The sequence below is a fragment of the Myotis myotis genome, unplaced genomic scaffold, assembly GCF_014108235.1.
Source record: "Myotis myotis isolate mMyoMyo1 unplaced genomic scaffold, mMyoMyo1.p scaffold_m19_p_2, whole genome shotgun sequence".
NCBI classification, from domain to species: domain Eukaryota; kingdom Metazoa; phylum Chordata; class Mammalia; order Chiroptera; family Vespertilionidae; genus Myotis; species Myotis myotis.
The window spans coordinates 216,433,723-216,459,168 of NW_023416324.1; the positions used below are offsets into that span (position 1 = coordinate 216,433,723).

The following is a 25,446-nucleotide window of genomic DNA, read 5'->3' on the forward strand; positions in this document are numbered from 1 at the left end:
CGTTGCCTTTTCTGGGCAGAGGACAGGGCCGAGGCCTTTGGGAGAGGTGACCAGCGAGGGGTCTCTCGGTGGGAATCTCCACATACAGCCCTGTAGGCTCCACTGCCAGACGGGGGCAGGGGCGGGGGGCGGGCGGGGACTGCAGAGCGTCTGCGGAAGGTTTGCAGCAGCTTAAAGTGCCAGCCCCATGCAACCACTCACGCTGGAGGGAGACTTGTTACAACACGGAGGAGGACAGGCAGGAAGAGAAATAGAAGCACTTTTTCAAAGGAAACAGGCTTATTAAGCGTTGCTGTGGCTGCCTGTCGTCCAGAGCAAAAGGTGGGAGCATGACGCTGTGAAGAAGCGTCTGCTGGGAGGAAGCAGGGTCGGGGAGGGAGGCACGGCAGGGAGCGCGAAGCTGGACAGACGCCCGCCCAGCACCGCGGCCAGGCCGGCGAGGCTCGCGTGGCCGAGTGGAGTCCTGGCCTTTTCCTCACGTGAAGAACGTGCCGCTCCTTCGGCGGTTGCCGTGGTGAAGAAGGCCGCGTACAAACAAGTGTTCACTGAAACGAGGCGCGTGGACGCCCACAGGCCGCGTGTGTGTGGCCAGCGTCTGGGTGGACCCACCGCTGGACCCGGGGCGGGACGTGCTCTCAGCCCCCGGGCTTCCGGGCGTCCCTCCCAGCGGAGCCCCGCGCCCGGGAGCTGAGCCCGCGGCAGCCCCGTTTCCCCCTCGCGTGCAGCGGGCCCTGCCCCGGCCCCTGCCACGCCCGCCGCGCCGCCCCTGCCGCCGGGTCCGGTGCGGCCGAATGACTGCGACTCGACGTCAGGTGGACGGTTAGTGTTTGTGCGGCTGCGTCTTCAGAGGAACCGTCACAGCCGCACCCGCCTCCGCGAAGGCGGGACCCGCTTTCTCACCGCTCCCGGGCGCAGCGGGCAGCGGGCTGTGGGCATGGCAGGGACCGAGGCTTTGCCACAGGCAGTGCTGCCCCGCAGAGCCGGCCGAAACCTTCAGCTCCATCCACACGTCAGGCCAGAGCGGCCTGCGCGGTCCCAGCCGCCGCCAGCCCCGGCGCACAGGTGCCTGCACCCCCTGAGGCGAGCCTGCCCCCAGGCCGCCCCCAGGAGACAGCGGCCTGAGGAGAGGTCTTCCCGCCGCACCTCGCGGAAGCCACAAAGCGGGGGTGCCTATTGGACCCGGAGCACCGGGACCTGAGGACCTGAGGATCAGGACCAGGCCCTGGAGCAGCGCCGTCACTGCTGCGCAGCGGCCTGTGGACTCGGCAGCCAGGGCCCTTCTGGTCACCAGGCCCCGGCTCCAGAGCGACTGGGAAGAGCACAGAGCACAGCACCGCCTTCCTCACGACGCGTGGGGACCCGCTGTCTCGGGAAGGTCATGACCACTGAAGTGCCTGCCAGCTGGTAGGCAGTGAGCGAGCATCAATCCCAGAGGGGCCCCACCCGCCGTGCTAGCCGACAGGGCACACGTGCGCCTTTGCACCTCTCCCCTGGGCGCTGCTTTTACTCCCGTCGGTGCCGCGCAGGCTCTGGGGCTGCTTCCCTCCGTCGGGAAGAGGCCGGGTTCACCGTGACCTCCTGGAGCCCAGGGGTCTGAGTGCCCTTCCGTCCTCACTTCTCACCTGCCCCGCGGCGCTGAAGGGATTCCTGTGGGCAGAGGCGCTGGGTTCTCACCGCCTCTGCCTCTTCATTGGAATGTATATGTCACTTCCATTTAACGTGATTGTTGATACAATTGTATTTTTCTTGGCTTTTAGCTACAGTGTGTGTGTGTGTGTTGCTTTAGGGTTTATGCTACTAATCAATTTATGGCAGTTTCTAGCACACGTACCTGATGTTGGTGGGCTGCAAAGGACATTTAATTTGCGCGTCACACAGCATCGTGGAGTCGTGTGCATGCGTGTGTAATTTATGCTGTGTTTCACTTCCCATAGAGCTTGTGGTGGATTGCCGAAAGTTTGTGGATTCCAACGCTCTGGGCCTGACCGCCGCGGCCCTCAGCAGCTATGACCCCCAGATGCGAGCCGCCGCCTACTCCGTGCTGGCGGCCTACTACTCGCACGTGGAGGGGGCCCGGTTCCGAGAGCAGCCCCAGGTGAGTGGGCCGAGGCTGCAGGCCGAGTTGCCGGGAGACCTCTGTCCCTCCTGCGGGGCGTGCGGGCAGCTGGACGGGTCGCCCCTTACGCACACCTTCATGTCGTCGACGGGCAAAGCGGCTCGGTTTCCTCTGGCTCTTCCTTTGGTTTAAACTCGGTGTTTAAGGCGGCTGTTGTCCAGCCACGGTGCCCGGGGCAGGACAGGCACAGGTTGGATCGCCAGGCCTGGAGCCAGGGCTCTCTCTGCCCTCGGCCACGTGCCACCCTGGGACGCGGGGAGCAGGCGCCCACAGGGCTGTGCTTGAGGCTGCGCAGGACCAGGCTGGCCCCGGGTCCGAAGATGCTCTCTCCTCCTGTTTCCAGGTGCTCTACCTGCTGGATGTCGTGCGGAACGGGATCCGCACTCAGAACATGAGGCTCACCTTCACCTTGGCGCTCTTCGTGGCCAAAGCAGCCCTGCAGATTCTGAAGCCAGGTACCAGGGGTGAGGGTGAGGGTGAGGCGGGCTCGGAACATGGAGGCTGAGCAGGGTCCGCCACGAGGGAGGGAGGACAGCCAGGGCATCCCTGGGGCCTTGGGCAACAGGAGAGCTGGTGGCTGCGAGGAGGCGCTGTAGGGCCCCTGTGGGACCAAACCCAGAAAGACTGAGTGAGAGGCCGGTGCAGGGTGCCCAGGTCAGACCTGCGGTCACGGGGTCACTGTGGGCGGAGTCTGACCCGAGGGTGAGAAGCGGCAGGGGAGGAGGTGTCTGCCCACGTCACCTGCTGCCCTCGGGACCAGTGGCCCTGGGCGTCTGGCCCCTTTACTGGGAGCCGGTGGTGGGTGCTGGCCCTGCACGGTCTGTGGGACCTGGTCCACTCTGCCCAGGCCGGTTGGCATTTCTGCAGGAACGATGACGGCAGGGGTGGGGGGTGAGGTCCCTGCAGTGGTTTCTGAGCCCCAAGAAGCTTGTGTGCAGTGTAGACCCAGCGTCTGGCTGCACTCCATGCACGAGAGTCAGTAGCCGGGATGCGAGGGCAGCGCCCGCAGGCGGGGTCCGTGTCTGCCCACGCCCGTGCGCCCGCTGCAGCAGGCGGGTGCCCGCGGGCCCGGTGTAAGCGCCCCTCTGCCCTGTCCAGAGGAGCACATGTACCTGAAGATCAACAAGTTCCTGCTGTCGCACGAGGACCTGAACATGAGCAAGGTCCCCGGCTTCTTCCAGTTCTTCTACAGCTCGGACTTCCAGGTGAGGCCCGCGGCTCCACACGGCTTCCCAGCGGTGACCACGACGCGCACGGCTGTGCCGTGTTAGCAGGTCGGGCCGGCGCTCGGTCACGCGGGCCTGCGTGGGGGAGTGGGCGTCGTCCATGGCTCATCTCTGGCAGCCTCAGTCTGCGCTTGGTGGCGCTCCCGTCACTGTCTCTTCCTGTGTCGTGGGGTCAAGGTCACGCGCGTTCGTAGGGCCCCTGCCCCGTCCTCCGCGTGGAAGGTGATGGGGGGGTTTCGGTCGGGAGCGGGGGCCAGCTGCCCGGTGCCCACGTGAAGGGAGGCGCAGCCGCGGCTGACGGGCGATTGTCTCGGCCGCAGCACAGCACCGAGCGCGAGTGGCTGTTCGGGCTCCTGCGGCAGGGCATGCGGGACAAGCACTGCTACCAGCTGTACGCCCGGCGCGGCGTCTTCCACGTGGTGCTCTCCTTCTTCAGCAGCCCGCTGTGCGACCCCGCGGCCCAGGTGGGTGCCGCCCGCCGCGCATCTGCCCCAGGTCCCTGCGCCCACCCCCGTCCGTGTGCCCTGGAGGGCCGAGGCTCTTTCTCTGGTTTTACCTGGAAGGAAGCCGTACTCCTCACCCCGATGACATGGCCTCGCCCTGACTCTCAGGAGGGTCGCAGCGGGTGTGGCTGCGTGGTGGGGGGGGGGGGGGGGGGGGGGGTGCAGGTCGACACTCAAGCTGATCAGTGATCCTGAGCCTCGAGCCTCTAACTCCTCGAGGAGTTAGAAACAAGTCACCCGCAAGCGAGGAGGTGCTCAGGCTGCGGCCCGGAGCCCTGGGTCCACGTGGCCCCGGAAGCTGCGGGCCGTCAGCACGGGCTGGCTTCGTCCTGGGTTTCAGGGTTGGGTTCTGGAGATCCTGCAGAACGCCGCCCGCGATGCCAGGGCCGCCTATGAGCTCCTGCGGGACTATAGCCTCCTGACCTGGGTCCTGCACGCGCTGGAGGGCAGGTGAGCCCCGTGTGGGCGGGTTCTGGGAGGCCTCTGTCCTTGTCTTGTGGACGGCGGCCACTCTGCATCCTCACGTGGGAGAGGGAGCGAGCTCTGGAGTCTCTCCTGTCACAGGGCACTAATCCCGCTGCGGGCCCCACCCGCCTGACCTCATCTGAGTGCCTGTCCAGCCACAGCCACGTGGGGTTAGGGCTTCCACAGGAACGGGGGGAGGGGCGCAGTCAGCCCAGAGCCGATCTAATTCCTCACCGTCTCCTCATTGGAGGACGGCATCCCGTCCCAGACTGCACTTCTGCGAGGGCTTCCCAGGCTCGCCTTGCTCTCGGACTAGCCAGGGCGGCCAGGCCCTGCTGCGTCCTCAGGAGCATTTCGTTATCTCTGAAGGAGTGCGTCTCAGCACCGGCCGGCGGACACTGCCTGGGGCGGCCGCGTGGCTGTTGGCTGTTGGGAAGGGAGTTCTCATGAAGCCAGCAGCGGCCGCGCTGTGTGAAGTTGGGGTGTGGCAGGCGCCTGCTCCTACTTGGACCCTGTACCCGTGTGGGCTGCGGGGGCTAAGCCAGTGGGACTGTGGGGCTGGGACGCCTGCTGGGCCCCCTCCCTCCGGGTGGGACTGCCCCCGCCTCGTCCTCCACCCCGGGGTCCACCCCCTCGCAGGCGCCGGTGGGAGGGGCTGTGACTGAGCGGCTGTTCGTCCAGGTTCCTGGAGACGCAGCTGCTGTCCAGCATCATCGACCTGCTGCACACCCTGTGGGTGACCAGCCTGGGGGGCAGGGGTGCGGAGGCGGGCAGCCCGCCCGGAACCCAGGAGCCCCCGAAGCTGCTGGCCCTGCACCTGGTCAACGAGTTCCTGTACGTCCTGCTGGCGCTGGCGAAGCACCTGAGGTACGCCCGCCGCCCCCCTCCCTGGGGCCACGGCCGCCCCTCTCACTGTCCGCGGCCACTGCGCCCTCAGCGGTCGGCCTGGTGAGCCGGGCAGAGCTGCTGCCGTGCGGGTGATGCCAGGAAGCCCTGTGGTCGCTGTTTCCCACGTCAGCCTCGTGGGCCTGGGAACTAACGCCTGCTGGGCAGGTCCCTGGGCAGGAGCCCGTCCACCCTGACATCTGAGTCCAGCGTCGGGGGGTTGTTTTGAAGAAAGAATGTGTCTCCGTGACCTCGACCTAAGAAAGTGCCAGTCGTCCCCGACCTGCCTCCGCCGCCCGCTGCCCAGGCTCCTTGTCCCTGCCCCTCCTTGGGAGCGTCAGCATTTCACACACACACACACACGCACTCACACACTCACACACACGTGCGCACGCACACAGTCACACACCCGGGCCCGGGAGAGCTCCGTCCTTCAGTCCTGGGAGGGACATGGCTCTGCGCACGCGCCCTGAGCTGGGACAGGTGTGCTAGTTGGACCCAGAGGTCGGCAGCAAGGCAGCTGTGGCCTCAGCACCGACACCTGCTGGTCAGGAGCAGGCCTCCGTGTGTGTCTGAACCACGTGAGGCAGTGTAGGCCGCACGCTTTTACCTGGGGCCAAGGGCACACTGGTCTCCGAGGGCAGTGAGCGTGCCTGGGGGACACCGGACCCTCGAGCTCTCCGCCCAGCTGTCCATCAGCCGTGGTTTCCGGAGACGTTCTGGCCCTTTCTGCCCCCCGCCCCGCCCCCCAGCACTCGCTTCCTGCCATCCTGGGTGGGTCCGCATGTCGGTTGTAAAGGGAGCAGCTGGTGGGCGGCCTGTGAGCAGCTGGCTCTGGGCGGTGACCGGCCACTGTCCAGGCCGCAGGACGGGGCGGCGTGCTCAGCGCATCCTTCTCCCGCAGGCCCGCCCTGGCCTCCGCGCAGCTGACCAGCTTCTTTGGGGCCCTCAACTCGGTGCTGCGGTACCGGGCCTCCGTGCTGCGGGCCTTCCAGGACCTGGGCCGCTTCACCGTGAACGAGACGGTGCTGTCCACCGCGGACGCACTCCTCCTGCTGCACAAGTGGAGCCTCATCGAGCGGGACGGCGAGCTGCAGGGGGCGCTGCGGGCCGCCGCCGAGAGGCTCCGCGCCCAGGACCTGCTGAGTGCGTGCGGCAGTACCCCCACCCTCTCCCCCCACCCCAGCAGCCCCGTCCTCCCCTCTCTGAGCAGCCTTTCCTTAGCGGGTGAGGCGTAGAGAGCGGGTCCGTGTGGTTGCCTAGAGGGGGCGCAGGGTTTTGGGTCGGCTCTGCCCCACCAGGGAGCCCCTGACTACAGCAGCGGTGCCAACCCCAGTCCAGGGCCAGGGCTCACTGTGCCGGGGCAGCATGGCCTCTGAGCTGCCCCTCTGCCCGCCCCTCCACTGCACCCACCCTGGTCTGCAGGGGACACAGTCCCACCCATCCTCTCTCTCTCACAGAAATGCTCAAGGACAGCAACAAGCCCGCGGCGCCCGCCCGAGCCCGAGGCCCTCGGGGCCGGAGGAGGAGGCCTGGGGAGGTGGAGGAGGCGGCCAGCCCCGAGCTGCAGCCGTCCAGCTTGGAGACGTGCAGGGGCCTCCTGAGGTCCATACTGACCCACTGGGGGCCCGTGTTTCCCGGCCCTGCGCCCACTCAGGGGCCCTCGGACCCAGCCGTCCCCCACAACAAGGCCTCAGGCCCCATGTGCACCGTCGCCGCCCTGGTGGTCAGCTGGGTGCTGCGCGCGGCCACCGAGCACCCGCTCAGCGGGGCGGAGGCTGCGGGCCTCCTGCACTGGCTTCGGGGCCACGTGGTGCGGCAGCCGGAGGTCGTGGCCCAGCTCCTCGGGGACGGTGCGGTGAGGAGTGGCCTGTTCAGGCTGTACAGCCGGCTCTGCACAGACGGGCTGGCGGGGCCCGAGCTCAACGCGGTGATGCTGCCCCTGGCGGCGGCCCTGAGCCCCTCAGGGACCCCCCTCCCCCCGGCTGTGGAGACCCTCCGCCTGGCTTCCCTGGACGACAAGGAGGAAGCCACACGAGGTGATTATGGGGATGCCGTGGGCGGGTGGGGGGTGGGGAGCAGCTCGGCACAGGCTGGGGGACCGTGGGCCTGACCGTGAGGGGGGCCGGGCCTTTGCCTGTGGGAAAGCTTTTAGTGATGCTCATCTCACAGTGGGGGGTGCTCATCTCACAGTGGGGGGTGCCTGCAGGGAGGGGCAGGACTGCCCCTCCCTGCAGGCCAGGGACTTCCCCAAGTGTCCGCCATTTCCTGACCAGAATTACATGCCACCTCGTGGCCAGGTGCGTGTGTGTGTGCACACGAGTGTGTGTGTGTGCGCGCATGAGTGCATGTGTGTATGTGCGTGCACATGAGTGCGTGTGTGTGTGCACATGAGTGCGTGTGTGTGGACTCGCATATACATGTATGCACACAAGTACGGATACCCACAGTTGCCATGTTTGGCGTTCGGCAGGTGCCTAGGAAAGGTTTGCGTGTGCGAGCGAGTGAATAGAGGTGCTGGAGCCTGAAGGAGGGCACGCGGGGCCCCTTCCCAGGACGCAGGGAGCAGGGAGGGGTGGGCAGCCTGCAGGTGGGCTCACCTGGGAGCAGGTGACTGTCCTCATCCGGCCGCAGTTGGGCACTGAGTCTCTGCTTGTCCGGGGAGGGGGGGGAGGGGGGCGAGGTCAGACCAAGAGGAGAGGGGCCTACAACAGCGTTTCCTGCGTCACCAGATAAGACAGGCTCCTCAGGGAGCAGAAGCGATGAACCAGCAGTTACGCGAAGGCAGATGCGTTTGTTTACACACTCGCCCACTCAGTGGCCACAGGAGTGAGCCCGGTTCATCGCGTGTCCGTCCCGCGAGGGTGGGTGACGGGCTATCTGGCCGAGTAGATGGTGTCCTGACGGCCCTGTGTCCTCCCCGCAGCCTCCGCCGCCTTCCTGCTGTCCCTGTACCTCCAGGACGCCTGGCTGGGGGCCCAGCGGCCAGACACCCTCCTCGCCCACGTCCAGATGGTCCGTGAGGCTGCGGCGGACGCACCAGGCAGTGACCAGGAGGCCATCGTCGGGCTCTGCGAGGACATCGCCGCCCTGGCCCCAGACACATGACGCCCTCGCAGGCTCTAGGAGACCAGGGGTGTGTGTAGTGACCAGGGTCCTGGGGGAAAAGCTCGCTTTATTTATTCGGCCAATGAACAGACTGGAGGGCCTGCGTGAGGCGGCCAGCGTGACGGGGCCGTGGGCTCCCTCGGGGCCAGGGGGCCGCACAGCGGTCAGTGGGCCGGCCCTTTTCCATTCCTCGTTCTTAGAGGAAACGCCTCAAAGTGAGTGGCACTGAGCACGCGAGGGCTCCCGGGTAAAGTTAAGCTAAACGGCCACAAATGTGTCACAAAGGAGGTGCCTCAGGCGGTCTCTGTAGGAGTCGGGGCAGAGCTCCGTGTAACTGTCAGGTCAGCTCCTGCCGCCGCTTCTGTTTCCTTAAATCCGTGGGGCTGCTCAGAACCTCGCAGGGTGCAGTCGCCTGACCTCTGCTTAGGGAAGGCAGCCTGTGTTTTTAACTTGATAATAAATGTCTATTTTTGTTAAGTTTTTGCGTTTTGCTTAATTGATGTTAAAAGCTATTTTTATTCCACAGAGACCTGCATGTTTGCGGTCAGGGTTTGACTTTTAGGATCCCTCGTTAATTGGTGTCATCGTTGACGCACGTGGAATGTGGATGAGGCAGTTTCCCGTGTAGTTTAGCCTGTCGCTCAGAGCTCTGCGTGCCCCGCACCCGCACCCCGCACCCCGCACCACAGGGCTCCCGGCTTCGTCACTACAGACCAGCCGGGAACTCAGGGTCGATGCCGTGCGCAGCAGTGATGGCGGAGGCTAGAAAGTGGCAGAGTAGGGATGAGTGAGTGGCTGTTACATCTTTATTTGTGTTTATTCTTTTTCTACGCTTCCGAAGTGAGTGTGGAAGTGAGTAAGCGGCTGGGCACTGAAGCTCTGCCCCGTTGGGGCTGCTCCCCGGCCAGGCCAGGCCAGGCCAGGCCAGGGGGCTGGTGCCGCTGGGACCAGTGCGGGTTCACACGCCCACGGCAGCGCCTCCTGGTGGTGGTTCTTGGCAGCTGTGCTTCTGCTGCTTTCAGGAGGCACGTGTCCAGGTTTGAGCCCCTCGGAGTGGCCGCCGTTCGCTGGTGCAGAACCGTCTCCAGTGGGAGGCCAGCTGGGCTGTGGCCGACATCAGCTGATGCCGTGGGGGTCCCCGTCCAGGGCCCGTTCCCACAGGAGAGCAGGGTGGGCCTGGGGGGCGGTGAGGCGCGAGGCGGAGGGCCCGGATGCCCTGCTGCCTGGCTCGCTGGCTGAGCTGGGTGGGGCTGTCGGGGTCCCCGGGGGGGCCCTGTGGAGCAGCGGGTGCCTCCGGATGCAGAAGGGGAAGCTGACGTGGAGGCCGCAGGGGCACGCAGGGTGGCGCAGGGCGCTGCTCCTGTGGACAGATGGGGGGGTCAGGGCTGCGGAGGACAGTCCTCCCCTGCTCCGTTGGGTTAACAGCTCAGGTGAGATACATTTTACAACGTACAATCGATGAGCTATGGCATATCCATTGAATTCTGCAGCCATCACCACACTATTTTATTATTTTTATTGATGTCAGAGAGGAAGGGAGAGGGAGAGAGATAGAAACGTCCATGATGAGAGAGAATCATGGACTGGCTGCCTCCTGCACACCCCACACTGGGGAGTGAGTCTACAACCCAGGCCTGTGCCCTGACCGGGAATCGAACCGTGACCTCCTGGTTCGTAGGTCAGTGCTTAACCACTGAGCCACACCAGCCAGGCACCACAGTCTGTTTCAGAATATTTTTATCCCCAAAGATGGACCCGTCAGCAACAGCCCTTCTGTCTGCCCTAGAGGTGCCTCTTCTAGACGCTCCCCATCAGACTCCCTGGGCCTCGCGTCCTCAGGCTCCCCACAGGGAGCGGGTGTCGGGGCCTCGTCCTCCTCCGGCAGTGCCTTTGTGGATGTGCGGCTCTTCACCGCGCAGCCCTGAGCCCCCACGCTGCCGCCCGCATGCACCTGGCCCGCACGCACCTGGCCCGCATGCACCTGGCCCCCCCACGCTGCCGCCCGCGCGCACCTGGCCCCCCACGCTGCCGCCCGCGCGCACCTGGTCCGCACGCACCTGGCCGCGGGAGCCCGGCGGGACATGGAGAGCAGGACGAGGAAGAGGAGCACCACGAAGGCGGCCAAGCTTGCCCAGAAGGCGATCACCACTGAGTCTGCAGGAGAGACAGGTGCGTGTGTGACCCACGGGCACCACGCGGGGCGGGCTGGGGAACGGCGAGGGCGATGTCCGTCCTCTGCTGGCCTCTGGGCTGTGGGCAGTGACGGCAGCGGGAAGTGGCTTTGCCCCGAGCCCTGGCCACTGGCTGGTGAAGGGTTGTCTGTCGAGGGGAAGCAGGAATGAATCAGGCAGTGCCAGTGGATGCGCTTTTTTAGCTGCTACTGCTGCTCAGAAGGTGGGTTTCCCACTGGCCAAGGTGGCTCAGTGGTTGAGCATCGACCTGTGAACCAGGAGGTCAGGGCACAGGCCCGGGTTGCGGGCTCCATCCCCAGCAGGGGGCATGCAGGAGGCAGCCGGTGCATATTTCTCTCTCTCCCTCTCCTTTCTCCTCTCACTAAAATCAATGAAAACATCTTCTTTAAAAAGAAGAAGACCGGTTTCCCTGCTCCCTTTCTCCTGGGAGGGAGAAGAAAGGGCCGGGCCGCTCCTGTGACGGGCGGCCTCCCCTCTGAGAGGTCGGCCGGGGCCCGGTGAGCACCGTCAGCGCAGCCCCATCCCGCAGCACTGAGCCCGGAGCGAGAGCTGCGCCGCTGCGCCGAGCCCCTGCCCGCCCAGCAGAGCGCCCCCTCCCGGGAATGTCGCCGAGGCCTCCCTGGCACCCGTTGTGTGAGGAGCTGGGGAGACAGGCCCTCCGTCTGCTGGGCAGGCAGCTGGGCCAACAGGAGGAAAAGGCACGTGTGCAGTGACCCTGTGGCTGTGTGTGTGGCCGGAGGCTAAAGGGGAGGGGGACACCCGGGAGACACCCTAGACCCGCCTGGGGAGAACCGGCAGGTGGGGTGCCATTCCCCACCCAGTTCAGGAACCTGCAGCCAGTGGTATGGGGGCTGCTGTGAGGTGGCAGGGCCTGCGTGGGCGTCTTTGGAATTAAATGGCCACAGGGGAGAGCACGGCCGGCGGGCTCAGGGGGTGAGCATTGACCTGTGAACCAGGAGGTCAGGGTTCGATTCCTGGTCGGGGCACAGGCCCGGGTTGTGGGCTCCATCCCCAGTGGGGGGCGTGCCAGAGGCAGCCGACCCATGATTCTCTCTTATCATTGATGTCTCTCTCTCCCTCTCCCTTCCTCTCTGAAATCAATAAAAACGTGTTCTTAAGCACCCAGGTCAGTTCTGTCAGAGCCTCTAAGGCGGTTCTCCACCTTCCGGCCCTTTAAATACAGTCCCTCATGCTGTGACCCAACCATAACATTATTTCCGTTGCTACTTCATCACTGTCATGTTGCTACTGTGATGAATCGTCATGTAAATATCTGATCTGCAGGATGGGCTTAGGCGACCCCTGTGAAAGGGTCGTTCGCCCGCCAAAGGGGTCGCCACCCACAGGTTGAGAACCACTGCCTAAGGAAACAGCTTCAAAACCTTGGCGGTGGGCACTCTCCCTCCCCCACTCCTCCCCCACCTCCCCTCCCCTTTTCCCACCTCCCCTTCCCCTCCCCCAGCCTCCCCTCCCCCGCCCCACGGGCTGTCTTCTGCCCCTGCCCTGGGTCAGTGTCCCCACCCACCCACCGAGCAGGACTGAGACCTTTCACAGCACAGCCCTGCGGACAAGCCATTGAATCCCGCCAGACCCACAGGGCCAGGAGCTGCTTCCTGGGTGCAGTCCCCTCATCCTGTTCCGCTGAGAAAGGAAGCCGGAAGGAGGGTTCGCTTCCCCCGGGAGGCCCCTCTGCCCCGGGAGGACAGGACGTCCTGGCCCGGCTGGGAGCTCAGCACCAGGGCCTGTTCCCAGGGAGACATGCGGGGCAATGGGAGGCCCAGCCCCAGAGACATCCCTTCTCTCCACCCCCCTCCCCCCACCCCCTTCACTCCCTCCCTGGTTCCTCCCTTCCTTTCTGGGGTGATACTGGCTGGACAGGGGAGTGAGGGGGCACAGTGGGTTGGCAAGAGAAGGCGCTGGGTGGCAGGGTCGGCTGCATGGCATGTTGGGGGATTTCTCATCCGAACTTGGAGGCAGCACCTTCATTCCATTAAGACACTTCCTGTTCACAGGAGGCTCCCATTCGAGTCCCAGGTCCTGGCCGATTAATTCCAAGATTTTCCCCTTCGTGGGGACTCACGCGGGGTCACGGCCCGGGGCTCCGGGTTTGAGTTCTAATGATCTCAGACCACCTGGGGTTTTACATCTCTAAAGCCGTTTCCCCGTCCGTTAGATGGGAGGATAGTGCGTGTCATACAGACTGACACACAGCTTAATACGATGAGATGTAAGTACAGTGCACATGCATAGTTCCCCAGTCACTGGCTGTGAAATGATCTATAAACAGAACTACATTATTCTGTGAAGAGGGTTTGTAGCAAGTGATATCGCTGCATCCTTCTAGCTCACGAGAATAGAAGATGTGCCTTGGCCGGTGTGGCTCAGTGGTTGGAGCGTCAGCCCGCACAGCCAAGGGTCCAGGGTTCAATACCTGGGCTGCAGGTTTGCTCCCCACCCCCGGTTGGGGTGGGTGCAGGAGGCAACCAGCCGATGTGCCTCTCCCATCAGTGTTTCTCTCCCCTGCCCCTTCCCTTCCACTCTCTGAAAAGCAATGGAAGGAATATCCTCATGTGAGGATTAACAACAAGAAAAGTGAGCTGTGAGGGACTGCAGCATAGATTGCTGGTTGTCAGTCCTGTCCGCCCCCCGCATTTCCCTAGTAGCAGAACCCCTGCTGACTGCTGGGCACACGGCTGTCTGGGAGAAAGACGACAGTGTCCAGCCTCCCTTGCAGCTAGGTGTGGCATGTGACAAGGTGCTGGCCAATGAGGTGGACAGTTTCTTGCAGTCTTTCTGCAGGGGCTGTAGGGCCCCTGCTCCGTGTCCCTTCCTATCCTCCTGCATGTTCTCTGCCCAGAGCCTGGCTGTGACGCAGAGCCTGGCGTGGGGCGTGGGCACGGCCCGCGAGGGCAGAGCGAGGAACCGGGCGAGGCTGGTTCCCGAGGGTTTGGGGGGGTGGGGGGGCGCAGCCCAGCACCCGCCCGCAGACGGCTACCTGGGAGAGAAAGCAACTTCTGTTTCACCTGGTGCTCTGTGCGTTGTGACCAATTTTCTGTATTGAATCAGTTAAAAAAAACCTGACTTTTTAAGTAAAAGTACTCAAACTTACAAATCCAAATGCATACTGACCTTCGAAATAGTCCTCCTGTCTCTACCGTAGAATCGTCTCAATGTCCCTAACATGCATGTACTGATCAAGCATTAATAAACACTTACAAATTCTTCTTTCGGAATCACCTTCAGGGACACACCCCCATTTTGCTATGTTATGAGATCATTGTTTACTTTTGACACCCGGGTTGTACTGATTGGCTTAATTTCATTCGCCCGACTAACTTCTTCATGATCCTTAGCTATTTCCCCAAAGCAAATCCACCCTTAAACATATACCTGGGCCCGGACGGTGTGGTTCAGTGGTTGAGCATCGACCTGTGAACCAGGAGGTCACGGTTCGATTCCTGGTCAGGGCACATGCCTGGGTTGTGGGCTCCATCCCCAGCAGGAGGCAGCCGATCAATGATTCTCTCTCCTCATTGATGTTTCTCTCCCTCTCCCTTCCTCTCTGAAATCAATAAAAATATTTTTTAAATAAGGACAGCGATTTCGTTTTGAGCTGGCGGGCAGAGACCATCTCCTCATGAGAAAGTCTCCGGTCCTTGGCGATGCGTTTGCCCTGGACAGATGCGTGTGACTAGTTCATGAAACCCCCGTGGACCCCGACCTCGGGGAGGGCAGAGCCGGTCCCCAGGGCCGGGCCTCTGTTTTGTGTCGGGCTCCTGTGTCTCCTCAGCTGACTTGTTATCTTGCCTGAGAAGCTGGAGTCATCCCAAAGGGTGGCTGACAAAGCCCAGTTACCCAAGAGATCGAGGCTGAAGGGGGGTGAGCCAAAGGCATTAACTCGTCCGGGCGTCCTTCCTGAGACACGAACCATAGAATCGTTAAGTCATACATCTCTGGGGACGGCAAACTAGCTCTCTCCCGAGTCTGCGCACAGACGCAGGAACCCCGAAGCTGCAACGTGAAGACGTTCCCCTCGCTCATCCGAACCCCGGGCCCACGAACCTCCATCAGGCGACCTCTGTTACCGCACGGGTGCCCCCGAGTGTCGGCGTTTCCCAGGTGAGTCCCGGACTCACTCAGGACGATGACAGACACTGTCCCCGCTCATTGATCCCTCCCAGCGCGACCGGGTCCCGGCCACCCGTGAGCTGTCCGGTGGGTGGAGAGAGCCGTGGGGGCCCCAGCCCCGCCCGCTGCCTCCCCGGCCAGGACTCACACTTGTGGGCTCTCAGCTGCTTCTCGTCCACGGGGAGCAGGTCCAGGTAGTCCAGGTAGTACTCGTAGCCGAAGGAGGGCGCTGAGGCGTTGCTGCTGTTGGCCGTGGCCATGGCCGCACTGGCGTGTCCGGCGCTGGGCAGGCCGCGGCGCGATTGGCCAACCGGCCTCTGTGAAGCGGCCAAGTGTGTCTGTGGGTCTTGGGCCCAAGGCCACCCCCGGCTGGAGCCATTGGCTGGAGAAAGGCCGGGGACAGGAGGGGGGAGCCGGGGGGGGGGGGGCTCGCCTGCTGGGCGCACTGGGCCCTCCCTGGCCCCTTCCTGACAAGGCTCCAAAGCAAACAGCTGTGGGCGGAGGCCCGGGCGGCCCCAGTGCTTGAGGGGGGACGGGGGGAGGGGGGACGGGACTGCAGACCCTGGGCCTGGAAAGAGGGGGTGCTGAGTAGAGCTGGGAGGACACCCCTTTCTGCCTTAAGCAGATAAAAAAGTGAAATCCCAAGCGGAGGCCTGGCGCTGCCCTGGGCGCACGCTGAGGCGCTGGAGCAACCGCCATCACTGGCTCAGAGCCATCGTCCGAGGCGGCGACGGCCATGTGGGCCCTGAACTGTGACCTCGCTCATGAACACACGGCATTCACGAAGCCAGAGCAGCCGCCCCTACCCAGTTCCCCTGTTTTATCTAGGCCCCCAGGACCCGCCAGGCAGCTGCCCGGGTTCAGACAGACAGAGGGACGGACGGGGTGGTTTGTCTGGGCCGAGGTCCCACATGATGGGCTGAGCTCTGGGGACACAGGCCCCGCAGGTCACCGGCCCGGCCGAGGTGCGCAGTCAGGGGGCGTCTCCAGGCTGGAGAGGAGCAGGGCGACGTGAGCACTCGGCCTCCGAGTGGGGGAGCCCAAACACAGCATTGGGGCCTCTCCCTCCAGCACCCCACTCCCATGTTCTCCACGCAGGTCACACCGCGGAGGGGAGCGGCATGGACGTGTAGACGGCAGCCAGGAGCTCGGCCTTGCGGGGGGTGAACCTGCAGCGGCCCGTCCACGGGCGACACTCCCCGCACGTGCCGCGGTCAGTAGCTCCGTGAAGGTTAGACCTCAGTGGGCATGTCAGCAGAAATCATTAATCCCACATCTCGGGGGGCAAACTCCCCCGCCCCCTCCGCACACAGACAGAACCCAGAGGCTGCCATGCGAGGCAGTGGGCCTCCCTCCCTGGAGAACCTCAGGAAGCTCCCACCTCCAGCTCCATCACCGCCCCACAGCCCGTGCTCACACCCACGCGAGCACATGCAGACACACCCGTGCGTCCACACAGACACCCACACAGCATGCACACACACATGCACACACGTGCACACACGCAGACACACCTGTGCGTCCACACACAGACACCCACACAGCATGCACACAGACACGCTCATACACATGCATACACTCGTGTGTGCACACCCAGGCATGCACATGCACACATTTACACACCCATGCACACGCACAGAGGCATGTCCTAGGCATGGACTCCTGCGGTTGTGGAGGCTGTGGGCTGGAGGCCTGAGAGCCAGAAGCCGGGTGGGGGTTGCATGGAGTTCACGCTGCTGTTCCTGCTGCTTTTGCAAATGTTTGAAATGGTCTAAGACAGGAATTTATTTTTTAAAAGTCACGCACACCCTACACTTACTTTCATATCCTCCTAGAGGCCCAGTGCATGAATTCGTGCACGGGTGGGGTCAGGCCGGCCCAGCCCCAATCAGCAGATAGGGGCCAGGGCTGTCGGGAGGAGGAGACAGCGGGAGGTTGGCCGGTGGGCCTGCCCCCATCAGAGCCCAATCAGGGCCGGCCGGCTGGGAGGAGGGGCCACAGGTGACTGGCCGGCGGGCCCCGCCCCCAATTGGGGCGGAGGGGCTGCAGGTGAATCAGGGAGGAGCCACAGGCAGGTGTGCCCCACTCCGCCTCTCAGGCAGCGGGGGCGGCGGACTCGCTTTAGACGCACGGTGACGGCCTCGGGGACGAGCTGCTGACAGTCCGGGCGCTTCACTCCCTCAAAGACACCGCCCCTGCGGCCCGCAGCTGCACACCCCGCGGAGGCGTGGCCCCCGCCCGCCCGCAGCCTCCGCGCAAAGCGACGGAAACCTCACGCACGCGCAGCGCCACCAGCCGGGCTAGACCGGCAGCGAGCATGCGCACTAGTGGGCGGCTCGCCGTCCTTCCTCCGCCAGGCCCCGCCCCTGACGCCACGGCCCCGGCTGGGCGTCGGCCGTCTGGCCCCGCCCCCGCCCCGCGCACGCGCACTGGCGCCCCGTCTCCCGTGGTGCCCCGCGGCCGGCTGGTTCGTCGCGATGGCGGGAGCTTCAGCGCAGGAGCGCTGTAGAGGCTGCACCTCCGCCAGCTGCGCGTGCGGCGACCGGGGCGCGTGGAGCGAGCCCTCCCTCCTCAGCCGGCGGCTCTCGGGGGGCTCGCCGGGCCGCCGGCTGCTGGAGCAGTGGACGAGCGCGTGGGGCTCCCCGAGCGGGCCCGCGGCGGACGCGGAGCGGACGCGGAGCGGGGAGGCGGCGGCCGCGCGGGACGAGGACCGGCCGCTCGTGTTCCTGTGCGCCGGATGCCGGCGGCCGCTGGGCGACTCGCTGAGCTGGGTGGCCGGGCCGGAGGCCAGCTGCATCCTGCTGCGCAGTCAGTGGCGGGCCCCGGGGGCCGTGCTGGGCAGGGGGGGGGGGTGCTCCGGGCTGCCAGGGTCGGTGAGAACGGACACCGGGAGGTGCGCTGCCCCGCCCCGTGCGCTCGCGAGTGACAGGTCCCTTCCGTGGCCTCCCGGTCCATCGTCCATGCATCGGTAGCGGTTGGATCAGCATCGTTGTGAGCGTTCGTAAAAAAAACAAAAAAACTAAATTCTAAGCATTTTTTGTAGCCGCCCCGGAGCCCTCCGGGGCAGGCTGATGTGGGACCTTCCGCCCTTCCGCTGCCTGCTTCCCGGGGGTGGGGGGGAGGGGGGGGCCAGCACTGACGTCACAGGTGCATCCGCGGGCGCCCGGCCCTCTGAGTGTCAGGGTTGTTGTTTGTAAAGCGAACCTGCAGGGGGCGCCCCAGGAACCTGGGCGCAGGGCAGTGAGGGGGCTCCTGGCCTCAGTCCCACCCGCAGGCTCCCGCTCCCCTGGCTTGGTTGCTTTCCTCGTGTTTGTTTAGGGGCGCGGCTTACTATGTTTTTTCGGAATTGGTGTAAAAATGGCTGTTCTTCTTGGCTTGTGGGCTTCCAGTTGAAGACTCCTTCCTGGAGTGAGACACTGGGGAGAAGGGCGGACACCGGTGCCCGCAGTGCCCGGGAGCTGTTTGCTGCCCGCTGTTTCCCGGCGGGAGGCGTCGGTTCACGGACAGTGATGGCCAGTCCGGCGGGTGTGGCTCGGGCTGAGCGTCCACCTGTGAACCCGGAGGTCAGGGCACCTGCCTGGGCTGCAGGCTCCATCCCCAGTAGGGGGCGTGCAGGAGGCCGAGCCATGATTCTCTCTCATTGGTGATGTTTCTTTTCTCTCTTCCTCTCGGAAATCAATAAAAAGATATTTTTTAAAAGAAACAGTAATTGCTGCGCCCCTTTTAGTGGTTAAACAGAAGCCTAAGAGCAGACATTTCCATGGTGATTTATTGGGATTAGCCCTTTGATCGTGGGAGTCACTATATGCAGAGGGTGTGAAAGCGGGGACTTGCCCTTGTGGCCCCCGCGTTTGTTCTCATCTGGACTTGCTGGCGGGCTCCCTGCATGGACCAGCTTATTAAACGTGTGAACTGTTAGCACACTGGAGGTTGTAGTGTGTATATGTTAAGCATACATCCTTTTGGTCCACACACACATTCTGAATATTCTCCGTATTAGTGTATACAGATGTACTTCATGGATTTAGCAGGTGCTGTACCCTTGCTGACAGGCAGCACAGCCTGGCGATGGCCCCTCCCTTGTGCGGGTTTGAACCCTGGCCTGCCGCCTACTAGCTGTGTCTCCTTGGGCAAGTTCCTTAGCCTCGCTGCCTCTATTTTCTCTGTAAAATGGGGATTTTACAAATTGATGTAACAAACCCACCCCAGTCCCCAGTGGAAGACAAAATGGACTCTTGGATTAATTTTCATTCCCTCCTGCCCCAGTGTGAGCAAATTGAATTATTTTTACTTTGTCAAGATTCGTAACACGTACGTACTATTCCGTAGCTATAACGTGATCATTAGCTTTTTAAAAAATACTGATTGAAGGGAGGGAGAGAGAGAGAGAGAACGTGGACTTGTTCTTTTACTTATTGATGCGCGCAGCGGTCGATTCTCTTACAGGTGCCCTGACTGTGGCCAGAACCCACAGCCTCCTGTCGGGCGATGCTCTGAGCAGCTGAGCTACGGGCCAGGGCACCACTGAGCTTTAATGTAACATTGACGTGAGCTCGTTTCCCAAGTCCGGGGCTGACTGGCACGCGCAAGCTGAGGAATCGGGTCTCCTTCCCAAGCTGGGGATTTGGTTACAGGCATCACTTGCCCCCCCTTCTGAAGAGCGCTCAGATGGGCTGCTTGGGGGTGTCTCTCGTCTCTGTGCACGAAGGCCGCCCGGCTGAGCGTGCAAGTCGGGGTCCTGCTCGCTGCTGTGGCAGGCCTGGGGCAGCGAGGACTCGGCCTTGGGGCCGGTGTGGCCCAGGAACGGAATGAAGATCAGACTTGACGAGGAAGGCAGGGGCCGACAACGCAGGGCCTTAGGCTGTTGCACGGAATCAGAGTCTCTCCCGGGCAGTGAGGCATGTAAGCCGGCGTGGCCTGGCCTAGATTTTAATTTTGAGGAAGTGATGGAGGGAGGCCTGAGCGTGGAAGGGGGGGTGGGTCGGGGCGCAGTGGTCCAGGCAGGAGGAGGAGAGGAGGCTGGGGCTGGAGGCAGAGCGGTGAGGTGCAACTGACAGGACTTGTCAGCGTCGTGGTGTGGGGAGCAGGATGAGGACAGAGTCAAGGTGACACCCCAGTTCTGGTCTGAGCGCCTGGAGGGTGGAGTGGAATGTGGACTCAGAGGAGATGAAACCGAGATGCTTTGGCCGTTTTAGGTGGGCATCCCCTCCTCATCTCCCACCCCCACCCCCACCCCCGGCTTCAGGGCCTGGGCCCTCGGGGTGAGTCTTGCTTCTTCTCGGGTCAGCTGTGACCCCTCAGTGTCACACAGAGGACCAGGCCTGGAGATGCCCGCATTGGCTTTAGCGTCTTCCCTGGTTTTGATCCCAGTTTCGCTGTGTCTGGCAGGTTCTCGGTGGTCTCTGCATTGAGGTTCCAATTGTTCCACGTTTTACTGTCCATTGAATCTTCCCTCTAACTTGATTCATTTTGTCCATTTGAATGTTTTCTGGGGACATTGCTTTAAACCACCCGCCTGAGAGAGAGACAGAGAGAGACAGAGAGAGAGAGAGAGAGAGACACTTTGGGACTTTGGGCTCTTATTTCTGGTCCTCTGAGTTCCACATTAAAAGTTGAGTTAGAAGTTGTCTAAGTGTCTGTATCTGTTATAACAAACCGCACGGACAAGTTCCTGGTCTGTTTTCTAGGCGTTTCCAGCAACGTTTCTGTGGATAAGGAGCAGATACTGTCCAAACGGGAAAACGAGAATGGCTGGTGAGTGAGGCTCGGTCCACGTGAATGTGGATGTTAAAGAAAACCTTTACTTCTCAAGTAGAATCTCCGAAAAGGTTATTACCCGTGAGGTCACCAGGGATACTCCCCCCGGGATCGATGTGACAGCCCGAGGGACGCACTGGTTCTCGGGTGATGGCAGCCCGTCAGGTTTGCGGGGGGAGAGGGTTGGTTTCTAAAGGCTCACGGGGACCCTCCCTTTCCGGGCTGTGGGGCCTGGTGCTGAGGAAACAGAAAATAAACCGAGAAAAGAAGACACCTGTGTCGTGAGCTCTCAGCCCAGCGCGCCTCCGACCAGCGCCACCCACCGTTCCATGTCAGGGCGCCCGTAGGAAGTGCTGCTGTCACACGGACATACATGCACACACGGACATACATGCATACAGAGACACTTACACGCACACACAGACACACACGGACACATACATGCACACACGGACAGTTACACGCACACATGGGCACATACACGGACACATACATGCACACACGGACAGTTACACGGACACACGGACACATACACACACGGACATATACACGCACACGGACACATACATGCACACACGGACACATACACATGGACACTTGCACACACGGACATACATGCACACAGAGACACTTACACGCACACACGGACACACACACGGACACATACACACGCACATGGCCTGTGGTGGTAAAGAGACAAGGCTATGGCGGGGCCAGAAATGACAGCACAGCCCCTCCCCCTCTGTCCTTTCCCCCTCCCCCCGGGAAGGGACCGCGTCGGGCACCTGCCCCCCCTGCTGTGATGGCACCCTCACACAGCGCATGGGCAGCTGTGCCTGTGTGTGTGTCCCGGAGCCCGTCCCGCTGGTGTTGGTGAAATAGCGTCAGGTGGCACACAGGCCAGTAAACGTCGTGTGTTTTCAGTGCATTTTAAATGCTGGTTTTTCACTGTAGCAACGCTGGGCTGTTGTGGTCAAAGACAGTCTCCTTCAGTGAAAAACTACTCCAAGAGAACGCGATCCCAGCGCAGGCGGGGAGTGTGTGGCTGTAACGAACAGCTTCACCTGGGAAGCCGGCCTTGGGCTCGCTCCCGTCTGTGTCTGGAGAGAGGAAGGCTGGGTGGCCGGGGCTTGGCTGAGGCCACAGGGCCGCTCGGTCGTAGAGCCAGGACGGCGCCGCCTCTTCCTGCCGAGCCCGCCCTCCTGCCTCCCAGCGCTGCTCATCGTGCTGTTGCCTTCCTCATTCCTGTCGCCCCTGCACCTGCTGTGCTGTCCGGGCTGAATGTTTGTCATTTATCGACTCAGAACCTTTATATTCTGCCGGAGGTGTCATTGCTGTGCCTAGACAGTAACTAAGGACAGCGACAAGGAAAACAAGTGTGATTAGCCCGTGGGTGTGGCTCAGCTGGTTGAACGTCACTGGTTCTAGTCCTGGTCAGGGCACATGCCCAGCTTGTGGATTCGACCCCTGCTCAGGGTGTGATGCTTCCCTCTCTCTCTCTCTCTCTCTCTCTCTCTCTCTCTCTCTCCCTCTCTCTCCCTCTCCCCCTTCGCCCCCCCCTCTCTAATATCAGTTTTAAAAAACGTTAGTCAATGCTGGCTGAGGCATGCTGCTGGCTGGCTCTGGGCTGCGGTGTGTGTGCCTTTGTTGCTAGGAGCCTGGAAATGACTGTTCCTCATACCAGCACCTCCCTGTCGTCTCCCTTATGGGTGTGGCTGAGGGCGGAGTCACGAGCAACCTGCTGGGGCAGGTGCCACCTGGTCTGAGCACGTCTCTCCCGCAGCATCCTGGAGACCCTGCGCTGTGCGGGCTGCGCGCTGTCCCTTGGCTACATCTACCGGTGCACGCCCGGCCACCTGGACTACAAGAGGGACCTGTTCTGCCTCGGCGTGGGGGCCACGGAGAGGTGAGTGCGCACGGCCAGCGCTCTGGGCGGCTCGCGAGCAGTCGGTGTGCGGACACCGGTGTCCACCTGTGCGAGCGTGTGTCCAGGTCACCGTTTCTGGCCGCGAAGCCAGTGACGGGAGCGTCAGACGCTGTGAATTGTGCGGAGGAAGCGCCGTGAGAGCATTTCCCAGAGTGACGCCGGCGCAGTGGCTGCTGGGTCGGCTCTGATGGAGCCGGACCGTGGGTTCAGTCCGTTTTGTCTGTTTGATTCCCCCTCAGTGGTCAGCCTCCTCGGACGTCCAGGAGAAATGGGGATTTCACAGCCGGTCGGTAAGGGAGGCCTTGGTGCTCGGTGACATGGGCACCAGGTCCAGCTGCCTGTGTCTCAACCCCGCCTGGCATCGTCCTCGCGCTTCCGAGGGCCAGGAAGGGCCGCCCCCGGGTCTCCAGGCAGCCAGGCGGGCTGGGGCCTGGTGGCAGCTCAGTGTCTTAATGGCCTTCCAGTCCATGAACCGTTTTATAGGAAACACGAAGTTAAATAAATCCGTTGGCCTCACTGTACCTCCGCTCGTCCTGGGCAGGACGCGGCCTCACCACCTTAAAGAAAGACGCCTCTGAGCCTGCGCGTCTGGACAGACGGACGGACGGACGGACAGAACACGTGAGAGAGGAAGTGCCTGGGCTTTGGTCCTCCCGGGTGTTGTCACTCCAGAGGGGTTTCTTAGATTTCCTACTTTTATTACACTTTCTCTTCTAATTATGCTCTGATAAGGGAAACTGGAAAGGCTTCGATAAACATTTTAAACCGGGAGCAGTGCGGGCGCGGCTCGTGCTGCAGGCCTGGCGGGAGCGCAGGTCCCCTGTTTCCACGCGCGCAGAGGCCCAGCGAGCGGGCGCCCTTGGTCCCGTGAGGACGTGACACGGATCCGTGACGAGGGAGGGAGGGGAGGACGCTGTGAAGGCAGGAGCTCTCGGGCTGTGGGGCTGATGCAGGATCGAAAGGGACGCGTCTGTGGAAGGAAGTGAGGGGCGGACTCAGCCCGGGACCCACACGGGCGCTGTTCTGGGCAGAACCCTAAGGCGAGGAGCCTGGTTGGTTTCAGCCGTGGGCGCCCTCCGCCACGGGCACTGACCGTTTCGAAAATCCCTCGGTGCCTCTTCAGTTTCCCGCCTCATCGTCCTTCCTCCAAACAGCTGGTTAGTGCCCGCAGTCCCGCCTCCGTCAGTTTTTAGACCTTTCATCAGCCGGGCTTCCCAGACAGGCCGCGCTGATTCCATCAGAGGAGTGACGGGAGGCTGCTGCAGGGGACGGCAGGCTGTGCTGACTGAGTGCAACGGAGCCCCTTTTCTGGGAGCTCCTGGCCCATCCCCCTCACTGCTGAGAGTTTGTGGGTTCCCGGCTCTGCTGCTACGCCCCTGCCGGCCAGTCCGGCTCTTCACCTTCTCTGGACCGGCGTCTCGGCCCCGGGAGGCCAGCAGGGAGCAGTGAGGTGACTGTGGGAGCTGCCAGGTTTGACCGGACAGATTACTATTCACTAAAATGCCGACGTGGGAGCGCACGTTCCCGGGTGTCACATACAGAAACTTGGCAGCAGGACTTTGAACTGTGAGCGCTAATGCTTTGCCGCCGGCTTATGCCCATCATGCAGGGCCGTCGCATTGGGGGATGTTTAGGACTGTCTGGACCACTCTTGCATGGCGGGAAACGTGATGTTAGGTGGGACAGCTTTCGATGGGCTGGGAACAGAAACAGCTCTGTGTGTTCACTGGGTGCTGACACGTAGTGTAATAGACTTAGAACTGAAACATTGTTCGCGAGCGCAGGCTCAGTACCTGCTCGCTCCGTCTCTAACTCCGTGGTGCAGTTATGTCCTAGGGTCCTCCGAGAAGCAGATCGTGTCGGACGACCAGGCGTTCAGTCTTGAGAGCAGAACGGAAATGGAGAACTCGCTGAAGCAGGTAACTGCCCGCGCTCTGTCGGAGGAGCCCCCCCTCCGCGCTGCTTCTGGTCCCGGCGTCAGAGGCTGTGGTTTGGGGACAAGTTAAGCTAAAGCTCAATCAAAAGAAAGAGGGAAGCCATTTCATGCCAGGCCAGAGGGCACGGCCTCCAGGACGGTCACACGTAGAAATCTCTCTCCGCCACACGGCTCCTCCATTGGACTCGGTTCTCACGGTGGAAGCAGTCGTACTTGCGCATGGTGACCCCTCCTGGCAGAGGCAAGATGGTGAGGAGTGAATAAGAGCTGCCGAGCCCGCCCGTGTGGTTGATCATTGACCTCTGAACCAGGAGGTCACAGTTCGATTCCTGGCCAGGGCCCAGGCCCAGGTGCAGGCTCCATCCCCAGTGGGGGGAGTGCAGGAGGCAGCCGATCGATGTTTCTCTCCCTCTCCTTTTCTCTCTAAAAATAAGTAAAAGCCTATTTTCAACAAAAGAAACCTTTCTTTAAAAAGCTGTCAGTTAGACGTTGAGAACTCTTCATAGGCTTATGTGTTATTTAAATAACATTTAGTTTAAGTGGTTTCACTGATACACATGGAATATCTGTGTAATGCACACATTCAGAAGTTGTATCACTGATGTGTATTCTAATCACTCAGCCATGTCTGATTTCAGTCGCAGTCGTGTGATTGTTAATCCCCTTTTTCGCTGCAACAGATGGAAGATGTTTTGAAAATCTTGCAGACAAAGCTGCGCGACGTGGAAACGAAGTTGTCCTTGGCCAGTTCCAGGTCCCAGCTGCGCCCCTAGTGCCCGCGGCTCCCGCTGAGGTCGCCGTTCTTGCTGCCACTTCCCCGGACGGGGGGCTCTCATTGGCCGGGCACCGGCACCGGGAGTAGCTGTGGACTTGCTGTTGGGCTCTGTTTGATGGTGAAGAGATGACTGTTTCCCGTATTGAGTTTTACACCCGTTTTGTGACACTTGCTGGGAATAGAATGTAGGAGCTTTTGTTCTGATCAGGAACGGCCATGCTTTTCTGACCTGTTTTCTCCTTGTATCAAGTCCGTCTTCAGAGTGTACTTGCCTTGCCGCTCGCCTTCGGTGCTGAGTGAGACGAGTACTGAGTGTCTTTCCGGCCCCGTGCGGCCGGGTCCTCTCTGAAATGCCCGCAGCTCTGGGGAGCGGCAGGCCTCATCTGTCGGGTTGTAAACCTGCCGGGAGCTGAGCAGACGTGCTCATA

At 62.2% G+C, this 25,446-nt stretch overlaps 3 protein-coding genes across 5 annotated transcripts in view; 2 read left to right on the forward strand and 1 right to left on the reverse strand.

The window, feature by feature from the left end:
* Positions 1-8,780, forward strand: part of URB1 (URB1 ribosome biogenesis homolog) — a 42,076-nt gene extending 33,296 nt beyond the window's left edge. Inside the window, exons 31-39 of one of the 2 annotated variants that reach the window (XM_036350860.1) lie at positions 1,935-2,095; positions 2,460-2,571; positions 3,215-3,321; positions 3,663-3,806; positions 4,186-4,295; positions 4,992-5,177; positions 6,100-6,341; positions 6,656-7,234; positions 8,122-8,780. In XM_036350860.1, coding sequence (XP_036206753.1) covers positions 1,935-2,095; positions 2,460-2,571; positions 3,215-3,321; positions 3,663-3,806; positions 4,186-4,295; positions 4,992-5,177; positions 6,100-6,341; positions 6,656-7,234; positions 8,122-8,303 — 1,823 coding nt within the window. In that variant the 3' untranslated portion in view covers positions 8,304-8,780. The remainder of the gene's footprint in view (positions 1-1,934; positions 2,096-2,459; positions 2,572-3,214; positions 3,322-3,662; positions 3,807-4,185; positions 4,296-4,991; positions 5,178-6,099; positions 6,342-6,655; positions 7,235-8,121) is intronic. The other variant, XM_036350861.1, reaches the window with a different exon arrangement.
* A 324-nt stretch (positions 8,781-9,104) lies between these two features.
* On the reverse strand, positions 9,105-14,934 carry LOC118677098 (melanocortin 2 receptor accessory protein). The gene is made up of 3 exons (XM_036351884.1): positions 14,772-14,934; positions 10,361-10,457; positions 9,105-9,663 (listed from the first exon to the last, which is right to left on the reverse strand). The coding sequence occupies exons 1-3, from the start codon at positions 14,881-14,883 to the stop codon at positions 9,420-9,422; spliced, it is 453 nt and encodes a 150-aa protein (XP_036207777.1). The 5' UTR covers positions 14,884-14,934; the 3' UTR covers positions 9,105-9,419.
* A 2,134-nt stretch (positions 14,935-17,068) lies between these two features.
* MIS18A (MIS18 kinetochore protein A) lies at positions 17,069-25,246 on the forward strand. Of its 2 annotated transcripts, XM_036352153.1 has the most exons (5): positions 17,069-17,431; positions 20,311-20,377; positions 22,164-22,286; positions 24,133-24,226; positions 24,924-25,246. In XM_036352153.1, exons 1-5 carry the CDS (start codon positions 17,101-17,103, stop codon positions 25,014-25,016), a joined length of 708 nt encoding a protein of 235 aa, XP_036208046.1. In that variant the 5' UTR covers positions 17,069-17,100; the 3' UTR covers positions 25,017-25,246. The 2 variants fall into 2 exon arrangements, with proteins under 2 accessions (XP_036208046.1, XP_036208047.1); XM_036352154.1 differs by lacking the exons at positions 24,133-24,226; positions 24,924-25,246 and adding an exon at positions 22,547-24,085.
* The last annotated feature ends 200 nt before the right edge of the window (positions 25,247-25,446 follow it).

Excerpts from the sequence above, each read along its gene's own strand:
- MIS18A (XM_036352153.1), top strand. The coding sequence starts at position 17,101 with ATGGCGGGAGCTTCAGCGCAGGAGCGCTGTAGAGGCTGCACCTCCGCC. Across the intron at positions 20,378-22,163 it reads CGGGAAAACGAGAATGGCTG|CATCCTGGAGACCCTGCGCT; the intron begins GTGAGTGAGGCT and ends TCTCTCCCGCAG. Across the intron at positions 24,227-24,923 it reads TGGAGAACTCGCTGAAGCAG|ATGGAAGATGTTTTGAAAAT; the intron begins GTAACTGCCCGC and ends TCGCTGCAACAG.
- LOC118677098 (XM_036351884.1), bottom strand. The coding sequence starts at position 14,883 with ATGGCCACGGCCAACAGCAGCAACGCCTCAGCGCCCTCCTTCGGCTAC. Across the intron at positions 10,458-14,771 it reads GCAGCTGAGAGCCCACAAGT|ACTCAGTGGTGATCGCCTTC; the intron begins GTGAGTCCTGGC and ends TCTCTCCTGCAG. Across the intron at positions 9,664-10,360 it reads CGCCGGGCTCCCGCGGCCAG|GAGCAGCGCCCTGCGCCACC; the intron begins GTGCGTGCGGAC and ends ATCTGTCCACAG.